The 16,335-nt window shown below is 52.4% G+C and overlaps 1 protein-coding gene across 1 annotated transcript in view; it reads right to left on the reverse strand.

The window, feature by feature from the left end:
* Positions 1–14,838, reverse strand: part of LOC118902826 — a 49,916-nt gene extending 35,078 nt beyond the window's left edge. Inside the window, exons 1-3 of the mRNA XM_036867487.1 lie at positions 14,743–14,838; positions 14,422–14,518; positions 13,737–13,903 (exon numbers count right to left, since the gene is read on the reverse strand). Coding sequence (XP_036723382.1) covers positions 13,737–13,903; positions 14,422–14,518; positions 14,743–14,838 — 360 coding nt within the window. The remainder of the gene's footprint in view (positions 1–13,736; positions 13,904–14,421; positions 14,519–14,742) is intronic.
* Positions 14,839–16,335: the final 1,497 nt, after the last annotated feature.

Raw genomic sequence — 16,335 nt, forward strand, 5'->3', positions numbered from 1 at the left:
TTGGGCAAGTAATTTCACCTCTCGGAGCCTCGGTTTGCTCATCTGTAAAATGGGTGCATACAGCGCCTCCTTGAATGGGAGGCTGTCGGGTCCCTGACACCCAGGAAGCTCCCAGTCAGTACTGCCATCTTCCCAGCAGCATCGCCAGCTCAGCTTAAACATCGCTGCCTCGGCGAGGCTGTCCCCGTGTGAGGAGCCTTCTAATGAATTTTATTATGTTACTCTTTTGGGGGCCGCACTGTGCAGCATGCAGGATCTTAGTTCCCCGACCAGGGATCGAACCCGCACCCCCTGCAGTGCAAGCACGGAGTCTTCACCACTGGACCGCTAGAGAAGTTCTCTTATGTTACTCTTTTTTTTTTTTTTTTAAATATACTTTATTTATTTATTTATTTTTCCAATTATTAATTTATTTATTTATGGCTGTGTTGGGTCTTCGCTTCTGTGCGAGGGCTTTTCTCTAGTTGCGGCAAGCGGGGGCCACTCCTCATCGCGGTGCGCGGGCCTCTCACTGTCGCGGCCTCTCTTGTTGCGGAGCACAAGCTCCAGACGCGCAGGCTCAGTAGTTGTGACTCACGGGCCTAGTTGCTCCGCGGCATGTGGGATCTTCCCAGACCAGGGCTCGAACCCGTGTCTCCTGCATTGGCAGGCAGACTCTCAACCACTGTGCCACCAGGGAAGCTCCTATGTTACTCTTTTAAAATAAATAATAAATAAGCATAACCCCATTCAAAACACAGATTCACAGGTTGTAACCAAAGAAGCCTCCCTCACATCTGTGTCCCTGCCCCAAATGTTGTCATTTCTATTCATTTCTTTTTGCATGTTTCCAATGTGTTTCTTTATGCAAATACAAGCAAATCTATATTCTTACACAGAATTAGCATCGTATATCCGGTCTGCACTTGCTTTTCTCACTTAATAGCGTATTCTGGAGATCTCTGCTTGTCGATGCTGTGTGAATGTCCCGGAACTGACTGTTCGTAAGTGGGCGGGGCTTTCTAGAGGACGGCTTCCTAGAAGCAGGATTGCTGGGTCAGCATATGTGCCCCGTACTTTTGGTGGATGTTGCCAGATTCCCTTCCCAAGGGGCCCGCCACCTCACACCGCAGGCACCACACATAAGGGCACCTCTTCCCCCAGCCTCACCCACAGATGCTGAGACCAAACTTCTCTGCAGCATGTTAATTACTGAACCACCAAGAGTTTCCCAGGGCTGGGCTGGGCCAGCAGATGCACCTGGGGGACACTGTGACTTGAAGTTAGAGAGTGGCTCAGAGGATCACAGAGTCTGGGCTCTGCTGCTGACTCAACCTGGCCTGATCCCATGGATGACCCCTCCACCCCCCAGATGAAGCAGCTGCCATCCCTCACCCCCCAGAAGTGTCACAACCTCAGTCTGTACTGATTACCACCCGCCCCCCACTATCCTCCACACTCCACCCATCCTGTCTGCTCCCAAGCCTCCTGGCCCTGACCTCTTGACACATCCTTGGTTTGCACAGGGAGATTCAGTAACTTGCCCAAGGTCACACAGCTAGAAAACAACGGAGCCTGGCTGGAAACAGAGCTAGCCTGACTCTAGGGTCCCTGCTCTAAGCCAGGACCCTCCATGCCCCTCCCATCATGAGCTCTGCTCTGGAGCTGTTGAGTTTGAGAGGCCTGGGGACCATCGGGTTGGTGATGTGGGCGGGCGGACAGGGAAGAGTTCGGGATGCAGGCAGTAACGGGGGTGGCTGTCTTCAGCATCCTGAAGGGGCTTAAAGCCTTGGAGGGACCCCATAACCCAGGAAGAAGCAGAGACACGGTGGAGGACAGGATGCTGGGGAAGGCCAGGCCTGCCTGCCCAGATGTCTCCCACCAAGCTCTGCTGGTGCCCTCAGCATGTGCTGTCCTCTGCTCCCTCCCCAGTGACATTCCAGAGTGGCATTCCCTCCTCTAACCTCTGGATGCAGGGCCAGCACCCCCTCTGGGCTTCCCCAGCCCAGGCGTCCTGCTCTCTCTGGACCCCTCCATCCCCTCCGGGCTCCTTGAGTGCAGGACCCGGTGCAACCCCTCCCTCTGTCCCCAGCATGTCCAGCCCAGGCTGGGCCCGGAGGGACATTCACTCAACCAGGTTCCCGCGCTGATGCTGGAGGCTGCTCGGGGCCGAGCCGGGGAGGCCATGGGGACACGGGGAGGACATGTGTCTCTGGCACAGTGGCCCAAAGAGTCCGGACACCACGCTGGGCAAAGCAGGTGCCTGTGACCCGCACAGCCGCTCAGACCGGCTTGTCCCAGCTCGAGCCCACACTGCCTGGATCAAGATGTCCCCACGCCCATCAATAGATCTGAGCCTGGTCATCAAGGGGTGGACTAGGGCCTTGGACTGCCATCAGCTCTGAGAGCCAGGCACGTGTGCCGGGAGCCTCCTGGGGCTGTATCTGTGCCTAGAGCAGCTGTGACTCATTCTACAGTCTGTGCAGCGTGTCTGCTCTGCGTGGGTGCTGTTCCAGACACTGGGGATCCAGCCGTGTGCAAGGCAGGCGGGCGGGACCCCTTCCCTCCTGGAGCTGCAGTTGGGGAGGAGGAAGGGGGTGCTGGCTGAGGATGGGGCACCCTTCAGGGTTCTCTGCCAGGGGTCAGGATGGGAGCCAGACAAGGTAAGGGGGTCTCAGTTACAGATACAGTGTCCAGGGCAGGTAGGGAGATGGAGGTCCGCCCAAAGGCAACTCACATGTTACAGGCAGGTCCCTAACTGGTGAGTACATCCACCCTCCCCCAGCCCCAGGCTCCTGTCACCAGTGGGTAAATGGGGATCCATGGGGGTGACTGACAGACTTGTGGGCGAGGAACCAAGGCAAAGGCATGAAACTATAGAGGGCTGAGTCGTGGAGAAAAAGCCAGGACTTGAGACCCTGCAGACCTGACCCCACCACTAAAGAGCTATGTGCTTCAGCTACCAACTGCTGCATAACAAATTACCCCAACATTTGCCACTTAAGACAGTAGACACATTCTCTCCCGCGGTGTTTGGAGGTCAGGAATCTGGCCATAGCTGAGCAGGGTGGTGCTGGCTCAGGGTCTCTGGTAAGGCTGCTGTCAGGCTGTGGGCTGGGACCGCTGTCAGCTGAAGGCTTGACTCGGCTGGGGACCCTCTTTCAAGTTCACTCAAGTGGCTGTTGGCAAGGACCTCGGTTCCTCATCACATGGCCTGTCCTTAACACAACGGCAGCAGGTTTCCCAGAACAAGTGATCATAGAGAGAACAAGGCAGAAAATGCAGTGTCTCTTATACCCTAATTTTGGAAGTCACATACCATCACTAATTCTGCATTCTGCTGGTCACACAGACGAACCCTGGTGTGGACGGAGACGACACAGGGATGGAAACCAGTTGACGGGGGTGACCAGGGCCATCCTCCCAGGTGCCGTATGCACTGTGCGGTCTTGAGCCAATCTCTCACCTCTCTGAGCCTCGAGTTCCTCATCTGTAAAGGAGGTAATATTACTCAACTACCAGGGTATGCAGGCCACTCTGTCCTCCCCCACTAGACTGGGAGCTCCCTGAGGGCAGGCCTGTGTCTTTTTCAGCTATGAAGTCCAGCCCACAGTTACTCTTGTGCATGCTGAGTGACCCATTCTGTAAATTACAGATCTGTGTCACTCCCCTGCTGAAGTCCTTTCAACAGCTCCACAGGGCTCCAGGGCAGCATCCAAGCTCGTCCTGACGTGCAAAGCTCAGGACCGGGCCCCTGTTTACAACGCCCGCTGCATATCCTACACCACCCACACCAAGCTCTATGCTCTCACAGCCTTCCAGAGGCACGGATGACTTTCACCCACCTCGCCCACTTGGTGAACTCCTATTCATCCTTCAAAACCCAGCTTGGACATCACCTCTCCTATCACTCTGGGCAGCCATTCCAGACCTGGGTTCCCACAGTCCCCTTATTCCTGAGAATCACCGTACCCCCCAACCATCTGGGTGTCAGTCTCCCCACCGGACAAAGATTGCAACTGGCTCATCTCTGTGTCCCCAGAAGCCAGCCTGGGGCCTGGGCCACCCACAGTTAGCATTCATCAAGGTCCATGGACATGAAGGAGGTGGTTTGGTTTTGGAAGTGGTGGGGCTCGAAACCTTGGCTGAGGTGCAGAAAAGATCCAAAGGCTGTCTCCCCAGCCCACTCCTGGGCCCTCGGCTATTCCTTAGGGTCCCCTCTGCCACTCCTTAGGGTCCCCTCTGCCGAGATAGCTATGAGGCTAAATAATGTATAAGCCTCTTACATGAAGCGTTGGTAAAATATGTCGATGGAGTTGAGATTATTCATCAAAGTTGGAGTCATGCAGGGTTGCCCTTTCCTCAGGGCGCCACCAAGGGAGTTGGCCTTTCTTAAAAATAGAAATATCATTATCAGCTCTCCGTCCACGAGGCAGCCAAAGAGGTTGTTTTCAAACGCAAATCCCATCCTCTCACTGCCTGGCTGAAAACCTTTCCATTTCTGCACACTGGTCATGGGTCGTAGGATGAAATCTGAGCTCCCCGCCATGGGGGCCAGGCCTGAAGGACCCTCCCTCTTGGTGCTCCAGCCCATGCCCTGCAGCGGCTCCTCTCTGCCCTCCCTGAAGAAGTAACATTGGAACCGAGATCATCAGAACTTAAATTAAAGGGAGGTAAAGAGCATTTCAAGCAGAGGAGACAGACGGGCACAGGCCCTGAAATGGGAGGGAGCTTGCTCAAAGCTGAAAGCGTCATTTCCTACTCCTGGGCTCCCGGGAGGACCACATTTCCCAGCCCCCTTGCACTAAGTTGGGGTTGCATTCCTGCGTTCTGGCCAGTGGAATGGTTGCAAAACAGCGTGTCCAGCGTGATGCCCCCACTCTCTTTCCTTCCACGAAGAGCACGTGTTGAAGATGGAATCAGCCTGGTTCCCTGAGTCACTGCGTGGAGGACACCACCCAGGAGAGCTACGAGCTCGCATTAAACTTCTCATGAGGAAGACATAAACTTTGTGTTAAGTCACTGAGGTTTGAGAACTTATTTGTTATTGCAGCATAGTCTCTCCCAGACCGACTGATGCCATGAATGAAAGAATAAAAATGGATTTCTGGAGTTTTTGGAGGCAACAACGCGGAGCTTGGGAGGGAGAAATCACAGCCTTTCTCTACATCGAGATGTCAGCTAAGACCAAAATAATTAGGGCCCTCAGGGGTCACCTAGAACAGTGATTTCCAAATAGGGTTTCTAGGAGCCCCTGTGTTACATAAGGAGGCTCAGGGCCGCTGGAGGTGGGTAATAAACGAGGAGTCGGGGTGCGGGGAGGTGGTGGGGAGGGAGGAGGATGTACGAGGTCCTGAAACAACCAGAGAAACCTCCCTTTGTCCATTTATAGGATGGGATGCCCAACAGAGTCTCACTTGGAAAAACGGACCAGTGGCTTAAAACACAAATTTGAAAGTTTGAAACCTAGTCTAGTCCAGAACCATCCAATGCAGGAGCTGCTAGACTTGTGTGGTTACTGTAAAACACATAACTAGATTTTGAAGACACCGTACAAAAAAAGTGTAAAATATCTCATTAACAACTCACATTGATGACATGCTGTAAAAATATTTTGGATGTATTGAGTTCAATAAAATGTATTATTAAAACACTTTACCGGGGCTTCCCTGGTGGCGCAGTGGCTGAGAGTCTGCCTGCCAATGCAGGGGACACGGGTTCGAGCCCTGGTCTGGGAGGATCCCACATACCGCGGAGCAACTGGGCCCGTGAGCCACAATTGCTGAGCCTGCGCATCTGGAGCCTGTGCTCCTCAACAAGAGAGGCCGCGATAATGAGAGGCCCGCGCACTGCGATGAAGAGTGGCCCCCACTTGCTGCAGCTAGAGAAAGCCCTCGCACAGAAACGAAGACCAACACAGACATAAATAAATAAATAATAAATACATTTAAAAAAAAAAAACAAAAAAAACACTTTACCTACTTCTTTTTTTTATATTTATTTATTTATTTATTGGCCGTGTTGGGTCTTTGTGGCTGCGCGTGGGCTTTCTCTAGCTGTGGTGCGCGGGCTTCTCATTGCGGTGGTTTCTCTTGTTGCGGAGCATGGGCTGTAGGTGTGCGAGCTTCCATAGTTGTGGCACACGGGCTCATTAGTTGTGGTTCACGGGCTTAGTTGCTCTGCGGCATGTGGGATCTTTCCGGACCAGGGCTCGAACCCATGTCCCCTGCATTGGCAGGCGGATTCTTAACCACTGCGCCAGCAGGGAAGTCCCTACCTAATTCTTTTTACTTCTTAAATGTGGGTTACCTGGAAATTTTAAACTATGTATGTGGCTCACGTTATGTTTCTATTGGATGGAGCTGGTGTAGTCCAACGACTAAATTTTATAGCTGGGAAAAGTGAAGCACAGAGAGGTTAATGAACTTGCTCAAGGTCACACAGAGGCATGCGAGCATGGACTTGTGAAGATGAGCCGTCTCACAGGCTTATAGACAAATTTCAATGTCCCACTCAGATGGCAAAGAAAACATCTTACAGCTCGGTGCTCTGTGATGACCTAGCTGGGTGGGACGGGGGTGGATGAGAGGGAGGGCCAAGAGGAAGGGGATATATGTATACATAGAGCTGATTCACTCCGTTGTACAGCAGAAACTAACACAACATTGTAAAGCAATTATACTCCAATAAAAAAAAAAGAAAGAAAGAAAACTTCTTAGTGGGAGGCGTCTTGTGCAGCCATTAACAGCAACGGAGGCTGGCGGCTCTGCAGGCCTCCCACCCCAGTGAGGACCCCTGCCCGCTTCTCTCTGTGAGAGTCTTCTGCACAGACAGAAGAGCAGAGAGGTGGTCAAGGGGAGGGTCCTGGGCCTCAGGGCAGAGAGAGCCTTGCTCACACCCAGCCACTTCCTCCCTCATATCTGAGGGCCGTGGAGACAGATGGGAGCAAGAGGAGGCAGAGAAGATCAGCCGCTGGACCTCTCCTCTCTGAGCCTCACTATCCAGGTCAGTAAACTAGAGCTCAGGTGACTACGAACCAAGTCACTGCAAGGGTTCAGTGGGATCATGTCTGTTACAGGTCAGGTGGGAAAACCCAACTCACACTGATAAATAAAGCAGAGACCTTAGTGGCTCCTAAAATGCAGAAGCTCCAGGCTTGGAGCCAGCTTCAGGCATAGCTTGACCCAGAAGCTCTCAGGATGCCTACAGGGTCTGCCTCTCCTTCCACCTCCCAACTCTACACCCCTTTGTCTGGGGGGCTTCATGCTTCAGAAAATTCACCACATGGAGGGACAGGGAGAAGCTAGAAGCCCAAAGCCTCCCTCCCCAGCACACAGCTCTCCCAACCAATGTCCGTCACTCTAAAAGGTATTGTAAAGCAGAGAATCAGTTTTAAATGATACATGGATTCTTCTGGAGTGGGTGCTGAAATGTTCTGAAACTAGAAAGTTGCACAACATGTGAATGCACTAAATGCCATTCAACTGCAGACTTTAAAATGATTAATACTATTCTGTGTGAATTTTACCTCCATTTTTTTGTAACAAAATGACACGTATGTAATCTCAACCATCTTATTTCAAATTGAAAATATCTAATGGTGCATCCTTTTGATGTGGGGACTCTTCTTTGGCTGTGGTTGGCATTACCTCCAAATGGCATTTCTTGGAGTGTTTGTTGTGAGAACCTAACTCCTGGTGAATTTTCTAGTTTCTAGTTTAGGTTTCTTACTAAAGGAAAAGTTTAAAGAGACATCCAAAGCAGTCAGAGTACAGGACTCCTTTTGGATTTCAAATTTCCTGACAACTCTTTCGCAGCACAATTTTAGTGTCTTACCTCTATGGAAGCTTCAAATACTGTAATTTCTTTTCCATAGAAACACATACTCTTTTCCCGTTTGTATTTCGTCATCTTTCAGTGACGAGTACCACCGGGATGACCAGGTGTAGGAGAAAGCACGTGACCACTGAGCATTTCATGCCACTAGTGGGAACAGAAGAAAGGGTGCCTGTGCTTTGCACATCTGATCAGATCGGAAATCCAATTCTATCCTGATGTGTGTGTTTCTGGAACCACTTCAGGTGTCCAAATTGTATCGGACAGCAGTTGGTCAGGAAGCAGAGCTACTGTGGGTGCTATGGGGATCTATTATAGAAACAGGAACTTGCACAATTGTAGGAGGAGCTGGGAAGTGAAGTCTAGAGGGGGGATGGGGAGGATCCGAAGAGGAGTCAGTGACCAATCTCCTGAAGCAGGTCACAATGGACAAGTCAGGGCTCACAGGGGCTCCCTGGAGCCAGGTGTGTCCCACCACCAAAGTGAGAGCAAATCCGAGAGCCTGGAGGGGTGGTCTGTGAGGTCTGTGGGAAGCTGTGGCCTTCGGGGGTGGGCTTGGCCCTGCTGGTGGTCAGCAGGGCCTGCGGGAGAAGAAGAGTGTGCCCGAATAGGAAGACACTGAGAACAGGCTAGAAGCTTCGGCACGTCTGCAAATCTCTGCCGTACTGTCCAACCGCAAAGACTCTCAGAAAAGAACGCCGCTGCCGCTTCTGCCGCCCAGGTCCCGCAAACCATCGTCCTTGGGCCAATTCTAATTCCAGCTACCCGGCGCAGGGGGTTCCGTTAACCGAAGTCACAGCAGAACAGTTTTCAGCACCATGGGCAGAGGACCTGGCAGGATCACTGTGGTCGCCTGGGACCCAGAGTCGCCCTTGAGAAGTTGAGACAGGCTCCATCCTGACCCTTGGCGTGTAACTTTCTCCCCGCCCCCCAGGTTTATGTCTTTGTCCCAAACATCCTGAAAGGTCAAGGGAATATATTTTGGTACTGGCCTATTTTCATCAGTTTTCTGGGCGTGCAGTGGTTTCGGCAAGTGAAAATTTTTAAATTGTTTCATTGATCGTTTCTTCCCTCGGCCTTCTTTGTTCTCTCCTTGAAGAACTTCAATATTTGGATGTTTACTTCCTGGATTTCCCTCTAGTGTTATTATCTTTTCTATTTTCTATTTCTGTGTCTTGTTTTGCTCTGCTTTCTTATATTTTTAATCGGGGTGGGGGGGACTCAGGGAAGATTCATGCTTTTCCTTATAGTTTTAAAAATTGTTATGTAATAAGAGAAACAGCAAAAACAATAAAGAGGCTTTAAACTTTCAGAAGAAACTAAAACCAAGATAAAAGTGCAGGAATTAGTAACATCCACCTATAGCAGAGAGAAAATACAACGAGAAAGAAGATCCTGTTGACAATTGCAAGAAAAAGGATGAAATACTTAATCATGAGCTTAGCAGAGTGTGGACGTGGACTGTAAAAAATAAAAAAAAAACTGGAATCCTTTTTCGGGAGACGAAAAGGAAGATGTGAATAAGGGATACTGCTCTGCTTTCTATAAGATTAGATAATGTTCGGTTTCTAACTCATCTATTTTTTCACTTCTGCTGTCATATTTTTATTTTCTATGAGCTCTTTAGTTCTCTGAATGTCCCTGTTTTATGGCATCTGGTCCTGTTACAAGGACCCCTTATTCCCCGAGTGTATCAGTGAAAATCGATATGTCCATTTCTCGTGACCACACCTGGCCTGTGACCACACACTTCCACTCCTAGTCATTGGTCCAATTAAAAACTGGAAGTACGTGTCCACATAAAGACTTGTATAAGAATGTTCATAGAGCTTTGTTTGTAAACAGCCAGAAACTGTCAGCAACTGAAAAGTCCACCAGCTGGAGAATGGGCCGATCGAGCATGTTACACCCAAACCGTGGGACACTATTCAGTCATAAAAGGAGCAAAGTGCTGACCCGTATGACTAGGTAGGTGATGCTCAAAAGCATTGTGCCGGGTAAGGAAAGAAGCTGCAAGAGAGTGTGTGCTGTGTGGTCCATTTATGTGATCTTCTAGAGCAGACAGAGCTCATCAGTGGTGACAGAGATCAGAGCAGTGGTTGCCTGGGCAGGACGGGGCAGTGGGTGCTGGGACCAGGGACTGACAGTGACGGAGGACTGGTGAAAGGTTGATGGGATGGTTTCACACCTTGAGACATGTGGGTGTCATGTGGGTGCATACATTTCTCAAAAGTCATCAAACTGCGTTCTGAAGACCTGTGCACTTCGCAAACCTCATAGAAGGGAGGAAGGAAGGAAGAAAGGAAGGAAGGAAGGAAAGAAGGAAGGAAGGAAGGAAGAGAGCGAGGGAGGGAGGGAGGAAGGAAGGAAGGGAGGAAGGAAGGATCTGATTGGAAGTTCCAACCACTTGAGTAGCCGTTGCTGACTACGGTCTTCACGGCAGGGGTATACTCCCAGGCCGTTTCCTTGGGGACCATCCCGGGTCAGAGTATCAGATCTTTCCACTTGGAAAGTTTGGGTTCACTGAAGTGATCTTCGACCTCCTGCCTGCTGGGATAAGGCCCAGCTGCCAGTTTTCCAGCAGCTGCAGGAAGGAATAGGGCAAGAGGTCTTAATATGCAGCATGTCCCTCTGCTTCCATGTGGTCCCCCATCCTCAAATGTACCTGGTACCCCCAATCCAGAGGCCCCTGCTTTACCCTCACTGTGGTCTGAATGTTTGTGTCCCCCCAAAATTCATATGTTGAAATCCTAATGTCTGATGTGATGGTATGAGGAGGTGGGGCCTTTGGGGGGTGATTAGGTCATGAGGGTGGGGCCCCCACAAATGGGATTAGTGCCCTTATAAAAAAGACCCCAGAGAGCTCCCTCACCCCTCCTGTCATGGGAAGACACAGCGAGAAGTGAACCAGGAAGAGGGCCGTCACCAGAACATGACCATGCTGGAGCCTTGATCTCGGACTTCCAGCCTCCAGAACTGTGAGAAATAAATATCTGTTGTTTATAAGCCACTAGTCTGTGGTTCTGTTATAGCAGCTTGAGCTAGGACAGTCCTCTCTCAAAAAATAAATCTCAGGTTTTCTGCTGACAACGGGCAATCACCCAGCCCTGCGAGCAGAGGAGGGAGACTAAGTGCTTTTGTTTCAAATAATCCTCCTTCACTCACTTCCAGAGGTATCTGGTGGCATCAATTTCTGAGCCCTTTGCTGCCTCTCAGCTTTCTACACTGCCCTCGGACCTGCCTAGTGGGTCACAGCTCACCCACCGGTTTTCCAGCTTCTAAAGTACTGCTTTGGTCTCCTCTCCTTTTCTCTTTGTATTTGAGAAGGATGCCTTTAGAGTGATCTTCGCCATCATCTTAGCGAGGTTTGAAGAAGAGAAAGATGTATTGAAGCAGAGACACATACAATACATGTGTGTCTAGGCCACCGTCCCCTTCCCAGGAGGCCCAGCCTTTGCTCTGTTCTGCCATGGGTGATACAGTTGGGTTTTTTTTAACAATTTTTTTTTTAATGTGGACCATTTTTAATGTCTTTATTGAATTTGTTACAGTATTGCTTCTGTTTCATGTTTTGGTTTTTTGGCCGCGAAGCATGTGGTATCTTAGCTCCCCGACCAGGGATTGAACCCCCACTGCCTGCATTGGAAGGTGAAGTCTTTTTTTTTTTTCCAATAAATTTATTTATTTATTTATTTATTTTTGGCTCTGTTGGGTCTTCGTTGCTGCACGTGGGCTTTTAGTTGAGGCAAGTGGGAGCTACCCTTCCTTGCGGTGTGTGGGCTTCTCATTGCAGTGGCTTCTGTTGTTGCGGAGCACAGGCTCTAGGCACGTGGGCTTCAGTAGGTGTGGCACACAGGCTCAGTAGTTGTGGCACGTGGGCTCAGTAGTTTTGGCTCGCGGGCTCCAGAGTGCAGGCTCAGTAGTTGTGGTGCACGGGTTTAGTTGCTCCACGGCATGTGGGATCTTCCTGGACCAGGGCTCGAATCCACGTCCCCTGCATTGGCGGATGGATTCTTAACCACTGCGCCACCAGGGAAGTCCCAGAAGGCGAAGCCTTAACCACTGGACTGCCAGGGAAGTCCTATGATACGGTTTTTAATCTCATGGTTGCAACATGGCTGCTCCTGCTCTGGGCACCAAATCCACATTCCAGGCAGGAAGAAGAAGGGTTTGTGCTGGCTGAGACCATCCCCTTTGGTAGGAAAGTACGTCAGCAGACTTCCTCTTACATCACATGGCCTCTCCTAACTGCAAGGGGACCTGATAACATCCATTTTTAAGTGGGCACGTTGTCACTCCAACAAAACAGGTTCTGTTCAAGGTGGAGCGTGGATATTTCCACATCCTGCTTGGGCCATGAGCCCATTCCTGAGTCAGTCACTGGACCTGGAGGAATGGAGCTCCTGACCGGCGGCCCGGGTGATGTGCCCACTCCCACAGCAGAAGGATGCATGGGTCAGCATGGCATTATGCATGGTGGGGAGCTGATTCCCAGAGCAAACCTCGTGTGGCCCTGGAGCAGGGGAAGAGTTGCTGATGGGCAGAGCTGTGTGTAAATCAGTGTCCAGCATGTAGAAGATGCTCGTAGAAGAACAGAACAAGATGCTCATGGAAGAGGCTCACTGCTCATCCGTTCCCAGGCTGCTCCTGACTCCCAATCCTGTCCTGACTCTCAGTTCTGTCCCTGCCCTCGGCCCAGGGTGAGGGCTGGGAGGGAGCTCCCACGCTTTACTGAGCCTCATGGAAAGGTGACCGTGGACCTCTGGGCTGATGAGCTCACCCCTTTCTGAAGGCAACATCAGGTCCTGAGTGTCGCACTGAGATGCTAACAATAGCCAGTCGTGATGCCGGCCTGATTGGAGACGCTAAAAATAGCAGCTCATTCCAAAGCTTCATCAGGGGAGAAAGGGCAAAGAAATCAGGTTTGCAAGGGGCTGGGATAGGGGAGGGACGCCAAGAGGGTCTGGACTGTGAGGCCTGAGCCTTGGGGATAGCTGTGGTCATCCAGGAACACTAGGTCTGCCGTGTGCCACCCTCCTAAGGATGCCACAGGCCCTGATGGCCCCATCAGCTCCCTCTCCTCCTCACATGGGGAGATTTCTGCTCCCTGGAGATCGGCCTGCCCAGGGGAGGAGGAGAAAGTGGCCATGTCCTCTGACACCCCACCTGCACACCTGGGCCCAACACTCCCCAAGCCTCACTCCTCAGAACTTTTACCACCACCCTGCACATTTACAGATGAGGGAGCTGTGTCCCTGTCATCTAGAGATGCCCCTCCAAGCTGGGCAGGGCAGCCCAGAGGTTTGGCCCATGGCTCTGGAGTCAGCCTGCCTGGGTTCTAATCCCGCTTCTGCCCTGTACTGGCTGCTGACCTTCAGCAGGTACCATACCCAATCTGGACCTCAGTGTTCTCATCTGTAAAATGGGGATAAAAATGGTACCTGCCTCATTATCTTCACTATTGTGAAAACAGAGTGAAGTAATTCCCCTCGGGAGCTTGGACCAGTGCCTGGCAGGTGGGGAGTACTGCATGAGGATCAGACGTTACTGGCACCTTTCACCTCGCAGACCCATGGCCTCACAGTGGTAAGTATGAGGGTCAGGATTTGGACACTTTTCTGTGGCCCAAGTGCAGGGTCTAGAGTTGGAGGTGATCCTGACAGGAGGACAGGAGGGGCATTGGGTGGGGGTCTGCAGGCAAGAATTTGAGCCCTGAAGCCCCGGGTCCAGGGGCCAAGGCCTTGAGTGCTCCCAGCCTCAGGACCCCAATCCCCTCCCCAGGTCAGAGGTCTGCACATCAGCAAATAGCAAAGGCTGTCGCAGGATGCAATCATCTGGGAATATGTGGCCTCGCTGGGAAACTCACTGGAGGCACCAAGTCAGGGCTGGCACATCTGAGGACCCCTCCATGGGGGCAGCACCGACGACGATGTGCCCAGCTGGGAACCACAGCACCCAGACTCCCCTGGGGGCGTGGCCAGAGGTGGGTACACAGGGACCTTGGTGAGTTTCTTCTCTCCTGGCCTCACGTCTACATCTCCCACGCCTGATACCCGGTCCTGGCACACAGCCGGCACTCCGTGAGTACCTGAACAATCAAATGCCAACCACGAACAGGACAGGGACCCGGGCTTCCCCTCACCCTCAGGTCCTGCCCTCGCCACGGCCCTCCAAGGTGACAGTCACATTGCCCCCTCCTTGCAGACAGGGCAGGAGCCCTGGAAAGCCCACCCAGCTCTGGTCAGTGAGCGGGGGAGCCAGGTGCTGAACCAGATCTGTCTCCACACCCTGTGCCCACTGCACCCACCACCCAGAACCCAGCACCTGGGGCCTCCTGTGGGGAAGCCCTTCACAGCTGATGAGGCCTGTGCCAGTTTCCACCCTCCATTCGGCATGACAAAAAAAACACATTTCTGGGGGTGATATGGGTGCTCAGAGAGCCCAAGCAGCCTGCTGGGGGTCACACGGAAGTAGGTGCCAGGCCAGGCTGGCCCCCAGGTGCAACTGCCACCCAGCTCCTACCCCTGACTGCTGCCCAAAGAGCAGGCATGCGAGCTCTCCAATCCTGTCCACCGGGGACTGACCACAGAATGATGGCAGAGGTACCCCGCCAGATGTGAACGGCCCAGAGTGCCCGGCGTACTGCGTGCGTGTCACTGCGGACAGCTGTTTCGCAGTGCAGCTGTGCCCGGTCTGTGCCCGGCTAGGCAGGGGAGTGTGGGGAGGGGTCATGGCAGTGCCCGTCCTGGAGATGCTCCCTCGCAGGGAGCAGGACATGGGAAGCAGAGAGCCTTCCTGTGGCAAAGGCCACGGGGGTTGGTGAGGAGATGCCTGGGAAGGAAGGTTTCCCGTAGGTGCTGGCATTCCGGCTCGGCCTGCAAGAAATTCCCTTCAAGAGTCAGGTAGTCTGAAAGGAGGGCAGAGAACCTTTCGGGGGCACTTGCAGGATGGCACCAGGACGACACAGTCGGCGGGCGGACTACTGACCACGGGGAAGGCCACAGTCAAGCGGCCCCCGCTCATCAACAGACACATTAAGGAATGAAGGTGCCTATAAATCGAAAGAGACATGAAGGACACAAGAAGTTTTAAAGGATGAATGACTTCTATTTGGATGATAAAACCACAGAGAAAGGCATGAAAGTGATGGTGGCAGAAGTCAGAACAGAGGTTACTTTGGGGAAGGAAGGGGCTGTGACGGGCCTCCATGGGGCCCATGGAGGGGGCTAGGGCAGCAAACGAGGCTCTCATTCTTGACCCGGGAGGTGGTTACAGTAACATTTATTGTATGTGGTTTTCTATATTGGTGTTTCATTTTACATTCAAAAGGCTTTTTTAAGAAACTTCAACAGAAAGCGCAAGATAAACTCCAGGAGGCCTGGCCTGGAGCTGGGGCTGGGAAGTGCCTTGAGGAGCCCAGGGGCTTAGTGGACCCCAGGTTCCAAGTGAGGCAGCTGGGCTGAGGCCGAGGGGGCTGTGCCACTCGCCACATAAAAGCCATCAGGGACCCAGCCAGGCCCACAGGACAATCGCAGAACCGGGACACGCACAGTGTCCGTGGACTGACCCTCACTCCCCAGCCTTCAAGGCTTGGAAAGCATCTAATCTCCCGTATGAAATCTCTCTCCTCCCAAAGTAAGTGGCTTCTGTTTTTCGAACCTTTGCAGACACACCACGTGAAGGATTTTGTATAATAGTAATTAATGTGATGTCATAATAACCCTGGTGATAGCAAAAGCCATTATTTAATTAGCACCAACTGTGAGCCATAGCACCCTCACAAGGACCACAGGGGGCCACCTTATTAGGTCACACTTTGGCCACAGTTCCGAAAAGGAGCCTGAGGTTCAGAGTGGGGAAGCAAATAGCAGGTTCAAAATCATCACCCACCTAGACTCTCAGGGTTCTGGCGACCCTGTGCCAGGCGGCCTCTCCAGCATGTCTGTGGCCACCCCATGCCCACTCTTACCCCTGTAACCCCAAACACACCGTGCATTTCCCTTTGTCCAGAAGTGCCCTTGGACGTCCCCTTCTGCCTGCCTGTCCCCTCCTCTGGGAAGCCCTACCTGATGACTCCTGCCCCAGTGAAGTAGTCCCTCCTCCCGCTTTGCATGACCACTGCCTACGTGGGCACCCACCGCCCCCCCCACCACAGCCCGTGATGTGCTGGAGGCCAGCCTCGTTCACGGCCGTGTCCCCAGTGCCCAGAAGCAGGACTCAAACCCAGAGGCGTGGCTTCTGTTTCCTTCCTTATACCATAGAGCTCCCGGAGGCGGCAATGGGAGTGAGACAGGGCAGGCCAGCTGGAGGAGGCGCTCCAACTCTGCCTGCAGGCACCGGGGCTGCTCCCAGGAGAGAAATAGCGAGACTGAATCGATCTGCTCAGATAAGAAGAGTTTCATCACCTCCCGATGCAGATGCCACCGCAAGGACAATCCGTGCACAGCCCCCCTCCCAAGGGGGAGCCAGTTCTGTGCTGAGATGTGAGCCTCGGAATGAAATTAAGACTTCCGCTGCTGT

The sequence above is a fragment of the Balaenoptera musculus genome, chromosome 10 (assembly GCF_009873245.2).
Source record: "Balaenoptera musculus isolate JJ_BM4_2016_0621 chromosome 10, mBalMus1.pri.v3, whole genome shotgun sequence".
NCBI lineage: Eukaryota > Metazoa > Chordata > Mammalia > Artiodactyla > Balaenopteridae > Balaenoptera > Balaenoptera musculus.